Consider the following 16,426-nt stretch of genomic DNA (forward strand, 5'->3'; position numbering starts at 1 on the left):
TGTTTTTTTTTTAGGCTTTGTGAGTTGGATGTTGAATGTGCTCATTTGGTCTCAGTCGCGACTCGCGACTCGCGAGATTGCGGTAATGAGTACCTCGGTACCATCGTGGTACTATCGTGGTACTGCTCCATCACGACTCACATCATGCTGGGAGTAGGCAGGGACAGCCACACGAGGATGCTGGGGAACCCCCTGAAGGGTATCCGGGCTAAAAAAGAAGGTACACGGTCGAGCACCAATCAAAGACCGAAGCCAGGCAGATCGCTGGGAGTTGGTTCCTGGAAACGGGGAACAATCTATGCAAGGCAATGCAATGCAAGTCAGCGAGTATTCACAAATAGGAAAAGTCGAATGTTTTTTTTTTTTCGAATGCCGTCTGGAAGCGCCGTTGAAGAGGACAGCAAAACAAAACAAGCAAGGGATGGACAACGGGGTTCGTCCGAGAGACCCCCGAATGACCTCCGACTGCCGGGCGAGCAAGTACCCTTTTGGGCCTGGTGCATACATCCGGCCAGGCACGTACTATTGATCGCTTTTTGCAGCTTCCGATCTATCATCCTCACTTCCCATAGGCCGCCCCAATTTGGCCCTGCATCCGTTCTGGCCAGACAAATCATTGCCTGCAGTTTGCCAATTTCAGATTCGCTTGTCCACTGGGGCATTAATAGAATCTATGCCAGGGAACCCGGAGTAACGAGTCCCGGGTCGCTTCGCCGCCAAATAATCCTACGTCGTCACATTCTGAGTTCCATTGCTGCACCAGGGGATTACTTTATCTGGAGGGAAAGACATCTGATACCCAGATCCCATTCCAGCACGGTCCTCGATAATATGAGTGCCTCAGCGCTTTGGCACTGAATAACGATACCCTTTATTGGCAAATGGATATCGAACCTAACTTGGAGTATTGGTACGAGATAATAATCACAGCAAAACTATTCTAAAAAAGAAAAAGAAAAAGAAATCCCTCCAAACTATCCAAAGCGTACTCCGTAAACGATTCATGATTCGCGCTCGAAGCCGAACGGCGAACGCCGAGTGATAGACATTCGCAGTGCCATCAGCGGCGTTAAACGGACCTGCAGCACTTGCAGTACGCCGGCATAAACCGGATCTCAGCCTACAGAGCCGAGGGGAAAGCACCATGCATACCGCAGAATGTGAACGTCAATCAATGAGCAGGAAATGGAGGTGCAGACACAATAGTACACCCTACGTGACACAAGAGGGTATGCTGGCCCACAGCCTAGTGACAGCTCCGCATGAACGAGCCGAGGAAAGAAGTTCTTGCCAATAGGACAGTAAGGCAGGATAGGATGAATGGTGGGTGGGGGTGGGGGCTTGCATGTCATGTTCCAAGGTTGATCACCAGGGGTATGTGTCTGGGATGGAGTACTCCGTAATCGTACTTTGTACTTGAGCGGAATGGGTAATCCTCTGCGCTCTTCGAAGAATAAACAAGGATCTGAGAAGCTTGTGCAACTGATAGGTCCATTTTGGCTCCCGAGTACCTGGTTCCTGAGACCTCGGAATCGTGCTAATGCAGCTATTTGGGCGATCCCAGATAGAGTTCGCCAGTTCGGGGTTTGCATTGTGTGGGTTAGTTGGTCTATCATCTTCTTCCGTTTTATGGGAGATGGCAGTAGTTTGGAGTCTCGAACACGCAGTATACCCTGTACATGTGTGTCCCGTTTCGTGCCGGCCTATCTTAGGATCCACGAGGGTACGTAATGTGATCCTATCTTCCATGTCATTCTACGGGAAGGTTGGGAACTTGGCTGCACCTAGGAGAAAATTGTAACATCCCAGTCGGCACAATTGACACACGTCTGAAACCTAGCAATGCGATCAACAGGAGATTGGACATTGTTGAGAGCCATGAGTCGCAGCCGTCTCGAGGATCTACGCGGCCCGTTCAAACCAGCGTGGACGATCAGGAGCGAAAATCCCGCAGTCAGACTTGGTGGCGAGCTGATTGATGTAGATCTCGTTGGCACAGACAAGGCATGTACGAAATCCCGAATCGCCGGCTGATCACCCCAGATAAGCCACATCCCATCGACCGCGCCACTGTTGATCCCCGTGGCGCGACCGGAGGCCTGAATTACGCCTTTGCACGCTAAGGGTAACTGTGCACTATATGAGTCGATGCGAAGCGCAGCTACTATCGAAACCTTCCAGTTTTGGCGCCGCATTGAGAGTGGATTGGATGGAGATTTCGGCAGTGACTTGGGCTCGCGCCCGTATGGATCCTGGTTCCAAATACCGAACGGTCTGCAGATAGATCTGTAGTTCATCATAGTAGTTTCTAGCGTCGATAGGGCTACATATCGACCCAGTGGGTTCGTGGTGAAAGGAAGCCACGTATGTTGGAAGCTATCCGGTCAGACGCAGGGGCTGAGGGATCTGGGGGTTGGTTGGATTTCGGGATTCGGTCGCCCTTACTGCACCTGGATTAGTGCATTAGGGAAATTGGCCAGAAGCTCGGAGTAAGAATTATCAAGGTGGTTCTCCCTGGCTATTGACCGATATTTGCCTCAAAGTTTGTTAGATGGAGAGGTCGGACTCAGATCCAAGGAACCTAAAAAGGACAAAAAAAGAAATGACCAAAAAATCCCCCCAAAAAATCAAAAATTTCGGAGAAGCCGACTGAATAGAAGAATCAGCCAAGTCCTTGGGTATAATTCTCTTTCAAATTCTCGGGATTCGCAAGTACGATAGTTTTGGAATAATTGCAGGAACAAGACGCATCTTATCAATAGGAATGTGAAGAAGCACGTCAAACCGGTTTTCGAGCTCATGGGACGCGGAAAAGTATGCAGGTATATCAATAAAGCATGGCGAAGAAGGGCAGAAATAGCGATGCAAGAAATAGGGTAAATCGAGAAATTGATGTGGGGTGCTTGTCGAAGTGAGATCTGACAGTAGACACAGAACAATATAACTGAATAAGGATCGACCAGAAAACGACAACGATCGACAGAGAGTGCGGGGCCGCGCGAGGAAGAAAAAGGAAAGGAAGAAGCCGACAAAGCCATTATGGCCTAGTTCGAACCTAATTCTCAGGGTTGCATCATTTTCATTGCGGCACAATACGGAGTACCGAGTACCGAGTACCGATCAGTATTCTAAGATTGGGATGCCCACTTATCTTCAAAGCTCATATCAACCTGGGAAGCCCTCGATATACATCAGACAAAGTACCCCGTACTCCGTACAACCTCCTCAAATCCTGTTTCATCCCGACCCGCTAGATGGACCATGCAAGTATGATGTGATACACAGACGAACGACCAAGAAAAAGAAAAGAAAAAAAAACATGGCAGAATTGCAGGATTAACCGAATTCATAAGCCCAGTCGAGCCTGGCCGCCATTTCGCACGCCTGCAGAGACAAACATTCGAGGCCGATCGCTATCTGGACGGTTGAAAGGAAAACCAGCCATGGCATGGCACATCCAAGAATGCGAAACTTTGCCTGTGATTGTTAGCCACGGCAGGTGAACTGAGAAACAGATGCTCTCCAACCAGCACTCCCGTTCAGGTCTCAACTGACGCGTGATGGGTCAGACGCAGGTGCAGCTCAGGCTGATACCATCCGAACCGTTGGGGCGGATGGGCGGTTTGGCGTTTTCTCACGCCCAGCGGGCTGGATATTAGTTGTTCCCCGAGGCTTGCGTTCTTTGTGTTCTTTTGGTGCTTTTTTTTTTTGCTTTTTACTTCTTCTCACATTCCAATGAGGCCTGATGATGACTTGCAAGGTTCGGGATGAAGTAATGATTTGTCACCGGGGGCCCATAGGTAGCCCGTAGCGCCGGCTAAGACCCGATGGGCCGGGGAACTAGACCCGGTTCGGACTAGACTCTATCAGACCAAACAGAAACAAATATAACCAGACCGTCGGATCCAAGGAATTAATGTGAAGAGGGGGAATGCGGAGGTGGAAGCTCTGGAATCTGAGATTGCTACGCCGTACCAGAGTACGGAGTACGGAAGGTCCTGCAGTGTCAACTGGCTTTGCACTGGCAGTGGGCAACGTCTGACCTGTCGCAAAAGTACGGATGAGATCGATCGAAGCCTCCACACTGCACGTCCGAGCGAGCTCATATTTTTAATTTTTAATTTTTCATTCTTTTTTTAAGAAACCCCCATTTTGGTGCTTTCTTTTCTTTCCCAGGCGGAGATTACTCCCACAGAATCCGAACAACCTCATAGAGACGCCAGGGTATCATCCCCCTAGTGATTTTCAAAGTTTGCCTCATCTGAGACTCCGAGTGGAGAGGAAGATCAGGGTCTCAGATGGTTCGTGCTGGATGATCGACACGGCCAGAAAGTCCGGGGACACGATCGACCTGCATGTCCAAATAGACTCTGCTCACATTCCACGGAAGCTCAGAGGTACAGCCCAGACATTCCAATGTAGAGCATGCTTGAGTGCTGGACGGGATTGGCTGTAGGGAGTGGAGAGAAGGTTCGGGATGCATGATCGAAACCAAGGAAATGCGAATGAAAATAATGGACGGCGCAGCAGAGGCGAAAAGCCAAAATATCTCGAAAATGCCCAAAGAGGAATTAATCGAGGAATTAACGAAAGGATAAACCGAATTGGAATTAGAATCCGAATTAGAATTCGAATTAAATAATAAAAAGTAAAAAACCAGTAAAAACCAGAAACCAACAATAGAAATTCAAAAAAGAATTCAGAATTCCAAAAAAAATTCAACCAAATTAAAAAAAGAAAAGGTGAGGGATGGCAATCAATCCGCCGATCCAAGTCTCGCTCTGCCTCACCAGCACCTTCAGCCCAAAAAGGTACCAGGAACAAGCTTCCCACCTCCCCGTGGATCATTGCGTTCCATTGTCTTTTCCCTATAAACCCTTTGAGACACCCTCAACTTCCTCCTTGCCGTGTCCAGTTCATATAATCTCACCTTCTCCCCCTTCTGTCTGAGACCAACCTCCCCTTAGTACTCAACCATAGGTGCGCGTCGAAGGGTTTCTGACACCAATAACGCCTATCTTGTTCCTGGGACTCCATACCAGCCCATCCTATTGTCCCACTTCGGCAATTGTGGTTCATATTGACGCGAAACATCGCGCAAAAAGGCTCCAGCCCTCGAGGAACTCCAGCCGATCCCAGCCCACATCCAGCCGTTCGAGCCTTTGCCGCGGTAACGGAGGATCCCATAGTCTACATTCCTAGCCTTGCTTTACACCTCAAGCACGCGACGCGCCTCTAATTTTGTTCCAAACTTCTCATCCGGGCTTAGACCATGGCATATAGCTGTAAGTCCGATCTCCACCCTTCGGGATTCTATGCTGGACCAATTTGTTTATTTCTGCTCGTTTGTCCTCCATTCCCTTCATCATTTTGACATTCTTTCCTTTCCCAATACTCCGGGAACTAATCCACACTCTCTTGTCTTGTGCCTTGGCTTTCCTTTTTCATATCTCCTTCCATCCCTTGTACTTTCCTTTTTTTCTTCCGTCATATCCTTCCTTCAGTTCTTTCTTTACCTCGCTGTCGACCCTCATTCCACCTACTGCTTGCCTTGGGCTTGTGTTGAACACCGATAAACCAACCAGTTACTAAGACAAGTGCCCTGGACAGGTGATACCATCGACCCAGTTGCACCTCGATCTTTCAAGACAGAGGACTTAGACGACATGAGATCGCACGGACAGCAAATTTCCGATCGTTTGACTGTTGAAGTTGACTGCCACTCTCTGGGCTCCAGTGAATGCCCCTCGATGACTTCGAGCTTTTCTCCTTTGGACTCTCCACCCCCACCCCCACCAGTCTTTACAGTCAGGGCTCAATGGCCTCCCCCGTGTGGCACGAACACGGCCACTATCACAGTATGCCAATGGAGCGCCGTACCTCTGCGACGCCACTGCGGAGTGCATTCAGAATGGCCGATATCACTTCGGGCGAAGGCATGATGAACATGCCCTGCGGCAACATGGATCGACCTGAACAGATGTCTATCCCAGACTATCTTCCTGCGTATGAGGACCATGTCGACCAGCTCTGGATCCCTCAAGATATGCCAAAGACATACCAAGAGCCCCACTTCCCTTACCAGGCATCGGTACCCCAATACAGCCAGATGGCTCGCAACTACTACCATCGCCCGCAGCAAGCTGGATACCTACCCGAATCCGCATCCAATCCTTGCCTGTCACGTCCAATCTTCAACCACCCCAATGAACGGATACCTAACTCGGCCTCGATGTCCAACATGTTCCACTGGATGCCATCCCAGGAGTCAATGGTACCGCAAACCATCACTCCCGCCCAGGTCCAGCCCTTCCCTTCTGTCCCCGTGACGCCTCCTTCATCTTCGTATTCCGATTTCCCCACCAACATCCCAACCTTCAAGTCCCACACTCCTTCTACCCCGCACCGCTCTGTATCTATGGGTACACCCTCAGGGTCCGATACTCCCGTCAGCCGGATGTCTGCACACAACGATTACCAGGAGGAGTTCCAACTTTCTCCGGTCTACCGTGATAGCTTGATGCAACGTCATCGTCAGCCCTCACGCAAACCTTCCAAGAAGCAACTTCTTCGGTCCAACTTGAGCTTGGAAAACCTTCCGTCAATCATTAAGCAAGTGCAATTCAAGTGCAAGGAGCCCGGCTGCAAGGGTCGCTTCAAGCGCCAGGAGCACCTCAAGCGTCACATGAAGAGCCATTCCAAGGAAAAACCTCATGTCTGCTGGGTTCCCGGTTGCCACCGTGCCTTCTCCCGCAGTGACAACCTCAACGCTCATTACACCAAGACCCACAGCAAACGGGGCGGTCGCAACCGATATGTGGCAACCCTCGACGAGACCAGCCAAGATTTCGATCCCGACTTCCGTGGCCAGCTTACTCCTGACGGTCGCCCCATCTATGGCAGCAAACTTGAAGAAACCGTCCCCGATTGCGGTGAGCTGAACGTGGATAGTTGGGATGACTAGTCGCACCGCCGCCTCAACCAGAAAAAAGCAAAAACACCAATCCAAAAACGAAGAAAAAGACTCGAAAAAAAAAACACAACCAAAACCAATTCCATGCGACTTTCCAAAAGAAAATATGGAATTATAGAAACACCGAAATGTGGCCCTCATCGGGCCTGGATCTTGATACCCGCCTCTGGAGGATCGACTGCCCATATGAACATGGCAGAGGCACGGGCCAGACTGGCCGTTCTGGCGTTGTACATGTCTCTTGGAGGATCGGAGACTTTGATTTATTTATTCTCTTTCTATTGCATAATTTGTTTGGAGCCAGTGGGGGTTCTTGAATGGGATTTATCCGGCGTTGCACATGTTTGGGAGAGGATCGCCAAGATAATGAATTTGGGAGGAAGCCCTCAGGGGGTCGGCGGTCGTGTACAATTCGCTCCAACGTGTTGTTTTTATTTCTTATTTCGCATGTACTACCACCTACGATCGCACATTGGCATAATATACTCCAAAATCGAGACCAATTCACACTGCCCCACTCCCTCTGTACACCGTCAGCATCTCACTGGGGATCCTTCGACGTTGATCACAGGTCCTGGTGACGTCTTGGGCTGAATTCGCCTTCGTGATTCAAAACTTCGCCTCACTCAGGGCTCCTGTTTCCCGTCATGTCCGAATGTTACAGATCACACTTGGCCTCCCGATCGTGAGTTCCTGGATCTCTCCAAACCGATCTATCTGGTCGATTTCCGAGTGGATCAATGCGTCCTCAACAAATCGGGCCTCCTGCAGACATGAGCATGGCTGCACTGTGCGTCCTACTCGCCTCTTCCACTCCCACCTCTCCACATCTCACTCCTAACGATCTTCTTAAAGTGACATCGCCTGTTTCAGAAAGGCCATGTCATCACCTCTTCACCGCGGCTCTGAGTTATCCACTTTGTGTTCCCCTTTCCCTTCTGTATGTGGAACACAGCACCCCGAACACGCCGTGCACACGACTCCCAGCAACACACTCCACCTCACGACCCGCACCGCTTCCAATGTAATTCACATCGCTAGTATCATGTATCAAACCGCCATGTGGAGTCATGACCCGTTCTCTGAACTACCTAAACCCACAACCCAGAAACCTTGAATCTCCCATGAGTTCTATGTATAGCCTAAAAAGCAAAGATACGGCAATCAGAGCCTAAATACGGAGGAGGAACGAACCAAATACACGCCCAAACATGCCAGCATGCATGACCAAGGAGCCCACGGTCAAGAGCCGCGCTTCGTGTCTGGGCCTTCGCCACCGTAGGTCGTGCGTCACTCATTCCACATTCCCAATCTCCTCCTCCACGGGGCGTTGTTAGCGTGGGAAAAATCGACCCCAAAAAAAGAAAGGAGGCGATCCACCAATGCCCTATGGCTACGGAATATCGACCCGGTCTTTATACGGCCGAACGGCATCTTTGCTTTTTTGGCTAATGGATTCTTTGCGCATGGAACCCTCTGGTCCCCTTCTAAGCCTATCCCAGGGGTTTGGGTACGTCCTTTTGTTTTGCACATCATTGACTACCGGCATATTCCACTTTGACCTCCCTCATACTCTTCGACATCTATAGACCCTTGACGAGAGATTGTCGATAATAGAGACCAACCTGCCTCACCACCCAGAGTGATCCGATTCCCACTGGAAATCGCAAATCCCATGTCCACCGCTACACCGGTTCTTACATTTTGCGGTGTGGTCTCCAGACCCGACGTCAAATTAGTCCGATGCCCATGCCATGCTGCATGCTGCATGCTGTTACACGACGCTATGTATATGCCATGCCGAACAAATTGGGAAAGGGGGATGAGCGGGACTGAGGTCCGCGGTCTGTCGCATTTTTATAATTGGTGCTTCGACTTTGTATTTCCCCCCTGGGTCTCCTGGTAGGCCATGTATAAGACCCTCAGATTAACGTCCGGAACATGCATTCCCTAGGTTATGGAGCTATTGATCCCAAACCTTCTTCTTTGTGGATTTTCTTTGCTTTTTATCGTCTCGGCTCCTCAATCGTGCTGGACCGATCGGTCGGTGAAGTTCTTGGAGATGCCATGCAGAGAGATCTGACTGCACTCGAATCGAATCGGGAATTGGAGGATTCCTTTTTTTTTCTATTTTTTTTCTGCCTATTGATTTTAGTGACTCTTGTTTGGGAATAAACTAATATGCCCATTATCGATGCAGCATGTCCTTTCCACATTCTTAGGAGAAACATATCCAACCAGTTAGAAGATGCAACTACCACACCGTATCGCTTGGTCTGCGCGAACATCGACATGGATCTCACTGCGTGAAACATTAGTCAAAGTTTGTCAGATAGTCTCTAGCCAGAATGGTTCTCCTATTACAATGCCCAGTACTTGGTGCTAGTTACTCCGTACATCCTATGGAGAACGCGATCTACATCACAACTTCCGTAGTCCTGTGCCGGGATCCATGCCCTGGAATGTGACATTGAGTCTATCCAGCCAGTTCCAGGCATCATGATTGGGGTCTTGGTGGCTATGCGTGATTTCTTTTCTTTCATTTCCAAGCTTCTTGATTGCTGCAATGTAACGCCAGATATCGTCACAGCCGTTTTACGTCGAATCACCCGGGGGTCCCTGCTATTTGCTCGGCGGGGTCTCGGATGATCTACCCTACAGAATACACAACATAGACCTGCGTCGATCACTATCCCTGGTTTCGGGAGTTAGCGGTGACCTTCCTGGTGCCTGGGTCCCGCCTTGCTTGGGGTTCATTTGACATGCGTGACCATTAATCTCGCGTATGCTGACCCGGTTTGATGCACAGCTTGGCTACATATCGTGTGAGTCTAGATGGCATCATGGATTCTGGCTCGTGCGGACTTGGAACTCCTAACGACGCTTGGATGCTCTCATCCTGTATTTCCCTATGTCACTTGACATAGTGTTCCCCTGCCTTAGCACTTTCCGGTGCATCCACGACTCTCTCGCGCTCCGTGAGATGTATACCATACCCACTTACACTTGGTTGACCTAACCGGGAATATCCTTAGTCAGCATGGATCCCGTGCCCATGTGAAAAGGCTGACTCATCTCTTATGTAACCCCCGAGCTATAAAAACTCCGCGCACCCAATTCCCCCGTCTCCTCCCCGTACATTCTACCATATTGTGTCTTCCACATGGCAGGCCAAAGCCATTGCTCAACAGGATTAATGTCATCCATTGACCAAGGGCTTTAGCCTTGCTTCTATACACAAGACACCTCTGGTCTTCCTGTCACGACAGGGACTCAAGCCGTCCCGAGCAAGCACCACCGACCAGAGCCACAGTTTTTTTTTTTTTTTCTCCCCCAACACCAACCGGTCACTACCATATCCCTTCCCCTATACAGTCTCCCGTAGCACGGATGTCAAATTGCGATCCGGCCCTTTCATGGCCGAGGTCGTGCCGAAGAAGTGCTTATATTGAAATGGAGATTCGTCTCCCTAGCCAGTGAGTACTAGATTTTTGTCCTACGGTTCGCCCGAGGTGGCAAACATCCATTGAAGATCTGGGACATCTCGTCGCCGTAGAGTTTATAGCTTGGAATTGAAGTTCTCGTTTGCAATATTTGAATACCTACACGTAGACTTCCCCTGTAGCGATGATTAAGTCCGGGTTTAGGTCGGTTATTCGGTCAATGTTGCATCTGACACCCGCTGGGGAGTCGACATGCAGGTTTGATCGCACCTTATGTATGTTGTAGGTACGGAGTACTCCGTACATGTACGGGGTACCTACACCATAGCTATGATCAAGTGTTCCACTCCGGCACCATAACACCATAACACCGAGTAAGAAGAGAATCCAGTTCTTGCATTTTGTGTGATCAAATTCAGAGTATTTCCACAATTCAAAAGTCGACCCCCAAACCCCATGTTCGCGTCGTGATATCAAGAAAAAAAAAAGGAAAGAAAACTCCTGTACAGAATGGTATCGAGTCTGATAAATCCCAGGTTCCCACCGAAAGCCATGCCCAGATAGTACAATCGAAATAAAAAGAAGAATAAAGGGGGAAAATGACCATGGCAAAAATAACGCCGACCTCTCCGATCTCCACAATGTCTGGTCCCTGTACAAAACCCCGGGATTCAGAAAAAAACGGCAAAGTAAAACGAAGAAAAAAGAAGAGGGAAAAAACTTCAAAAAAAAAAAAACAGTCAGAAGCAGAGTGAGCTGCCCCTAACCAATGACCCACTGCCGTTGCGTAAATGCTCATCGTAAATTGACCTTTGGCCAGAGTTTATACTGGTGAAATGGTAAATGTGGGCAAGAGTGCCTGTCCAAACAGGCTTATCATCGATCTCGTACGTTGTTGGGTTATGTTAGTGTCGGCGAACGAATTCACATCAGTTGTTCATGCCACCCATGCTGTGCATTGAGCCCTGAGCTTGCATTTGCTGTGCTTGTAACGCAGCACGCTGTTGCTGCTGCTGTTGGCCACCATCTCGCTCGCGTCGCATGACCTCGGAGACCCAGGCTTTGGCGGTCTTTTCCAATCCTGGCCCATATTGCTGTGCAATGTTGGAAGGATATTGGTTTGGCGGGCCGTACTGTGCCATATATCGCGCCGACATATCGTGTCGCATGCGAAGCAGTCGTTGTTGGTAGAGCTGTGTGTATCTCTGGGCCTGATTCATGGGCTGCCCATTCGGACCCATTTGGCCACCATTCGCTTGGGCGGCTGCCATAAGCATCTGCTGCTGGGCCGTCAATTGCTGATTGCCTTGGTGAGGCTGATTCTGCTGGCCCTGCATCTGCGGGTGTTGCTGTCCTTGTTGTTGCTGCTTCACAATCTGCATCTGTGCATATTGAGCACGCATAAGCTGAGCCTGATATGCTTGCTGGCCTTGTTGAGGAACCTTTGGAACACCTTGATGACCTTGTTGCTGCTGCTGATGCTGCTGCTGCTGTTGTTGCTGAAGGAGTTGCTGTTGATGGGATTGAATATTCTGCTGAGCATGAACATTGGCCTGCAACTGGGCTAGCTGCTGCGGCGTGAACTGGTTGTGCTGAATTCCTTGCTGAGCCTGAAGAATTGCTTGCTGTCGCTGTTGCAGCATAATCTGCTGCTGGGGCGTGAAAGGCATGCCTCCGTTCATCTGCTGGTTGGTTGCCATGCCCTGGTTCATGACTGGAGTCTGACCCATCGAGTGGTTCGGACTGCCATGACCCATCCGCTGAGTAGGCGTAACGTTGCGCATAATCGGTGTGGCATGCGACATAGCCGGTGTTCCCTGAGTCATCTGCGGAGTACCGTGTCGACTTGGTCCTTGCTGACTCCTCGAAGGCGCCATTGGGTGGCTCATAACATTCGGGTGTGCATGCTGCAAGGCAGATGGAGGTCGCGGCGGACTTCCAGATCCAGATGCGGTCATGGTCATCGGAACCGCCTGCATCGGCATAGTATTACCAACAAGTGGTGATGAAATGGCATGCGGGGTCTGGGTACGTACAACAGGCGAAGACTGTTGGCCCTGGCTAACGCCGTTGGACTGAACCATGACATGACGATTCTGCTGTTGCGCGGCAAGCTGAGCCTGCGCCTGCTGGGCGGCAATTTGCTGTCTCCGAGATTCCTCTTTCGCGTGGTCCTCGGCTTGGCGCTGCTCAATCGCACGGCGGCGTTCTCTCTCCTGTTCCTGCTGCTGTCTCTTGGCCAGCTCTTGTTTCAGCTTCATCTCATGTTCGCGTTTAGCCTTCTCCTCGTGTTGCATGCGAATCGTTTCAAGGGTCTTGAATCGAGAAAATCGGGGTTCGAATGGTACCACACCACCAGATTCGTCCACACCAGCAGCCTTTGCAGCACCGCCAGGACCAGAAGCTGTCGGCTCCAGACGTTCGTCCATGATAAGCATGAACCTCTCCTCTTCGGCCGCCAAGGCTTCATCCGCCGCAAGCTCGGCAACAGTTCTCTTGCGGCGCTTGGGCAAGGGCGGCGGATCGCAATGCAGTGGGCTTTCCAGGTGCTTCAACAATTCCTGGGCAGCTTCGAAACTATGCACAGGATCCAGGAAGAGAGGAGGGGCCAATGCGTGTATCATTTTAGATTCACATTGCAAAAGATTTTCTGGCTCAACCAGCATTTTCTGTCTTTTTGCTGGTTGTCCACGGTCCAGTTGATTGCTTCCAGGGGCAGTTGGGGAACCAGAGGAGCTTGGCTGAGCAGGCGCTTTGTTTGCTCTTGGGTCCGGTGTGGTAACCAACAGTGTCAATTCTGCCTGCAAAGTCCGAGCAGTAGGGTGAAGCACCGTGGTGAATATCCGAGGCTTGACAGGAGCATTCTTTTGGTTTACATCGCTGCTTTGGCCATCTTTCTTTTCGCTCGTCGCCTGTCCATCCGGCTGTTGATTTGCAACCGGTGTCCCATCAGCCTTCGTGCTCTGCGTGGCTGACGTGAGCTGGTTTTGCTTTGGGTATGGAACATGAGCTGAAGGTGTAACATGTTCATTGTAGTTGTGGAGGGAGAATGGTGTATTGTTCTCGTTTGACGACTTTGCGGATGTCTTTCTTGCTTGCGCCGAGGCGGATTTGTGATCGATGACACGGACGATGAGGCAACCTGACTCTGTTAGTCAACAGTTATGGGATTATTTGCGAAATCTGGCACCTACCTTCGTAGAATTGCACACCGCCTCGCAAAAGCTCCTCAATCAGGTCATGCGGAACAGTCCCGGCGCGGATATGCTCGATGATGACTTTCATCTCGGAGTTGTAGGGAAAGCTACCATCTTGCTGCTCGAATCGAAAATGTGTGGGATGTAAATGCACGATGAGGGATGGGGGGCATTTTGCATATTTCTTGAGGATATAGGAGGTAGTTTTCACTGTAGAAACAAGGGAGTCAGTAATCGCGCATTGGCATTGCAAATGCCGCAGGACTCAATACCATATGGTTCTGGTGCCTTTTTCCCAACTCGATGTGCCTGATCCGTCACAGCAGTCCTCGTTACTGGCCGGCCAGAGCGCGAGGACTGATCCATGGGCCTTTGAGACTGGTTCCTCGTCCGATTAAGGGGGCCTTTGGTCATGGGATTTGCCCCATGAGTCACGCCATTTGTGAAATTGGAGCTTGTGTTGTGGGCAGCACTCGTAGGAAGAGGTTTTGTAATGGATGGGGGTGAGGAAGAAAGTTGCTGGCCTTTGGCCCCATTGACCGCGGCCTGGCCGAAAGGCGGGGGCGGCCGCTTCATCTTCTGGGTATGGGAGGCCGGCTTGGAAATTGCGGTCGCCATAATATCTGCGCCGATCGCGCAATCTCGGCGTGGCCAATGAGCTAAAAATGCGACTTAGCGGGATACCGATCTGATGATGTTGAATGAAAGCCGTGCTCGGGAAATGAATGAGATGGCCGATGCGCGAGACATGTGGGGATAGGTAGGGCGGCACCGGTCCCCAGCACAGCTGGAATCAATGCGAAAAATCGGCGGAAGATAGCCGAGGGAGCGTAAAGAATGAAAGAAAGAAAGCGCCCGTCCAATAAATCTACTGGGAAGGGGTGAATCGGGAAGCCGCTGGGCGAGGTCTTGCAGAGGTAGGTCAACTGATGATGCCAAGCCGTGGGTCAGCGTGAGGTAGGTCAGGTGACCATTACTCTTTTAGGACTAGTGTGAGGCCCCGGACAATGGGGATAAGACGACCAGACTGATGGAAAGGTAGCATATAGTAGAGGTAGCTGTTGTCTACCTATTCTATAAGAACGCACAATCTAATTCAATAGAGATATCAGACCTAAGTGACTCAACAATAAGAGTTATTTCTAGGGTTATGTTGTCAATAAGCGCAACGTGCGCCAGAAGGCATTATTCTGTCAACGATAAACTGTATCAAAACAAAGCAGGGACTCAGTAAACAGGGGAATAGGGTCAATCAATCATCATGGGGTAAAAAAAAACAGGTATAGACATGCAAGGAATCAAATATCAACATCAAAATCATCGGGGTCACAGCTTGATGGGGGCTAGTCCATACCACGCACTCGGCGTCGCCAGTCATCTCCGACCCGCACAACGTCAACAACGTCGATGCGCTTGCCGAGTCCAGTGACACCCTCCTTCTGCCACCATTTCTCTCCCTTTTCACCAAGTGCGGACTCGTCATCACTATCGATAAGCCCGCCACGGCCACCCTCGTCACCGACCACGACCATGACCTGGCGAACCCAACCAGCGATATGCTGGACAGCTTCACCTTGCTCCCCAGTCAAAGACTCCTGGACATAGACAAGGTCGGGGGACAGGTGGCGGACGAGGTGTACATAGCTACCAACGGTACTGAAAGGCATGATCATGGTATCCTTCTCGACTAGGGCTTGCGCCTGTGTGTATAACGTTCTGAAGAAGCGAGTTGTGCCCTCCAATTCGTCGTCTTGGCGCGGTTCCACTGCGGACAGATCGCCAGGAGTCAATTCTCCCGGAGAAGTTGCTTCCTCTGTGCCAATGTTTGAATAGGACGAGGCAATCGAAAGCGTAGGGCGAGATGAGCCTCCTTTCTTGATAGCATGCTTCAAGTCGGGGGCATATATCAACACAAAGATTTTAGAGGTTTCCATATCGACGTGTTCTGGGAGGTGAGAGAGAATCGACTGCGATTGTTAGAAAAGCAAGAAGTAAATATCAAAGGGAGGAACTGCCTACTGCATGCTCGGAAGTAAATTCGTCAGAGTCAGCTGATGAAACAGAGGAGACCACAATCGCAACAGTCTTCTTCTTCTTCTTGTCCAAGGAAGACTGGCCTGCATTTGCTGGGCGACCCGGCAATCCACCACTCATAGTCGGTTGCATGGTAGCTTGTTGGCTCCTCTCCTGAGCTCTGTTTTGAGCTTCCTCGGACCATCTCGAGTGGTCTTCGAAGTCACCTTCACCTTTGTTGTCTTCACGGATAGAGGTGAGAGCGCCGCCAACGAAAGCTCCAGCAGCGGTGACGCCGGCCACAACCCTTTTGCTGGCGCCGTCAAAGATCTGTTGAGGGCTAGGTGTGCGGCGCAAAGCACCTTGCATGCGAGCCATCATGCCATGATCATAGGGAGCATCTCCGGGCATAGCTTCTGCGCCTGCGCTTCGGGCATAATCTCCGGTAGCATAGGAAGGTTGAGGGTAGTCACTTCCAGGTCCGACAGGAGGTGGGTAAGTGCCATTACCCCCGTGAGGTTGGTCGTCATCGTCATCGTCATTTCTTTCACTCCAAATCCAAGCAGCAATGCTGATAGTGGCAATTCCAGCGGTCAAGGCCAAGGGGATCCAGTATCCCATGGCAGTTCGTCCACCGGTTGAGCTGAAACCAGTACCGGCTCCGCCGCGACGGCGCCGAGGATCTTGAGGGAAGGACATTGCGATCGCGGGTATTCAATTAAAGGTGGCGCATTTATTACTTATGAATCGCGGTCGCAATGACTCGCAGGTCGCATCTGACTTGTCAATTTGCAAAAGAA

At 50.5% G+C, this 16,426-nt stretch overlaps 3 protein-coding genes across 3 annotated transcripts; 1 reads left to right on the forward strand and 2 right to left on the reverse strand.

Annotated features, from left to right (window-relative positions):
* Nucleotides 1-5,740: 5,740 nt before the first annotated feature.
* brlA (C2H2 type transcription factor BrlA) lies at nt 5,741-6,964 on the forward strand (the record flags this gene model as incomplete). The annotated part of the gene is made up of 1 exon (XM_057176205.1): nt 5,741-6,964. One exon carries the CDS (start codon nt 5,741-5,743, stop codon nt 6,962-6,964), a length of 1,224 nt encoding a protein of 407 aa, XP_057030507.1.
* A 4,381-nt stretch (nt 6,965-11,345) lies between these two features.
* N7457_005161 (uncharacterized protein) lies at nt 11,346-14,231 on the reverse strand (the record flags this gene model as incomplete). The annotated part of the gene is made up of 3 exons (XM_057176206.1): nt 11,346-13,558; nt 13,611-13,823; nt 13,886-14,231. The coding sequence occupies 3 exons, from the start codon at nt 14,229-14,231 to the stop codon at nt 11,346-11,348; spliced, it is 2,772 nt and encodes a 923-aa protein (XP_057030508.1).
* Nucleotides 14,232-14,956: 725 nt separating this feature from the next.
* N7457_005162 (uncharacterized protein) lies at nt 14,957-16,325 on the reverse strand (the record flags this gene model as incomplete). The annotated part of the gene is made up of 2 exons (XM_057176207.1): nt 14,957-15,580; nt 15,633-16,325. The coding sequence occupies 2 exons, from the start codon at nt 16,323-16,325 to the stop codon at nt 14,957-14,959; spliced, it is 1,317 nt and encodes a 438-aa protein (XP_057030509.1).
* Between the last annotated feature and the right edge of the window lie 101 nt (nt 16,326-16,426).

The sequence above is a fragment of the Penicillium paradoxum genome (genome assembly GCF_028828445.1).
Source record: "Penicillium paradoxum strain IBT 22861 chromosome Unknown utg000005l_segment0_segment0, whole genome shotgun sequence".
Classification (NCBI taxonomy): Eukaryota; Fungi; Ascomycota; class Eurotiomycetes; order Eurotiales; family Aspergillaceae; genus Penicillium; species Penicillium paradoxum.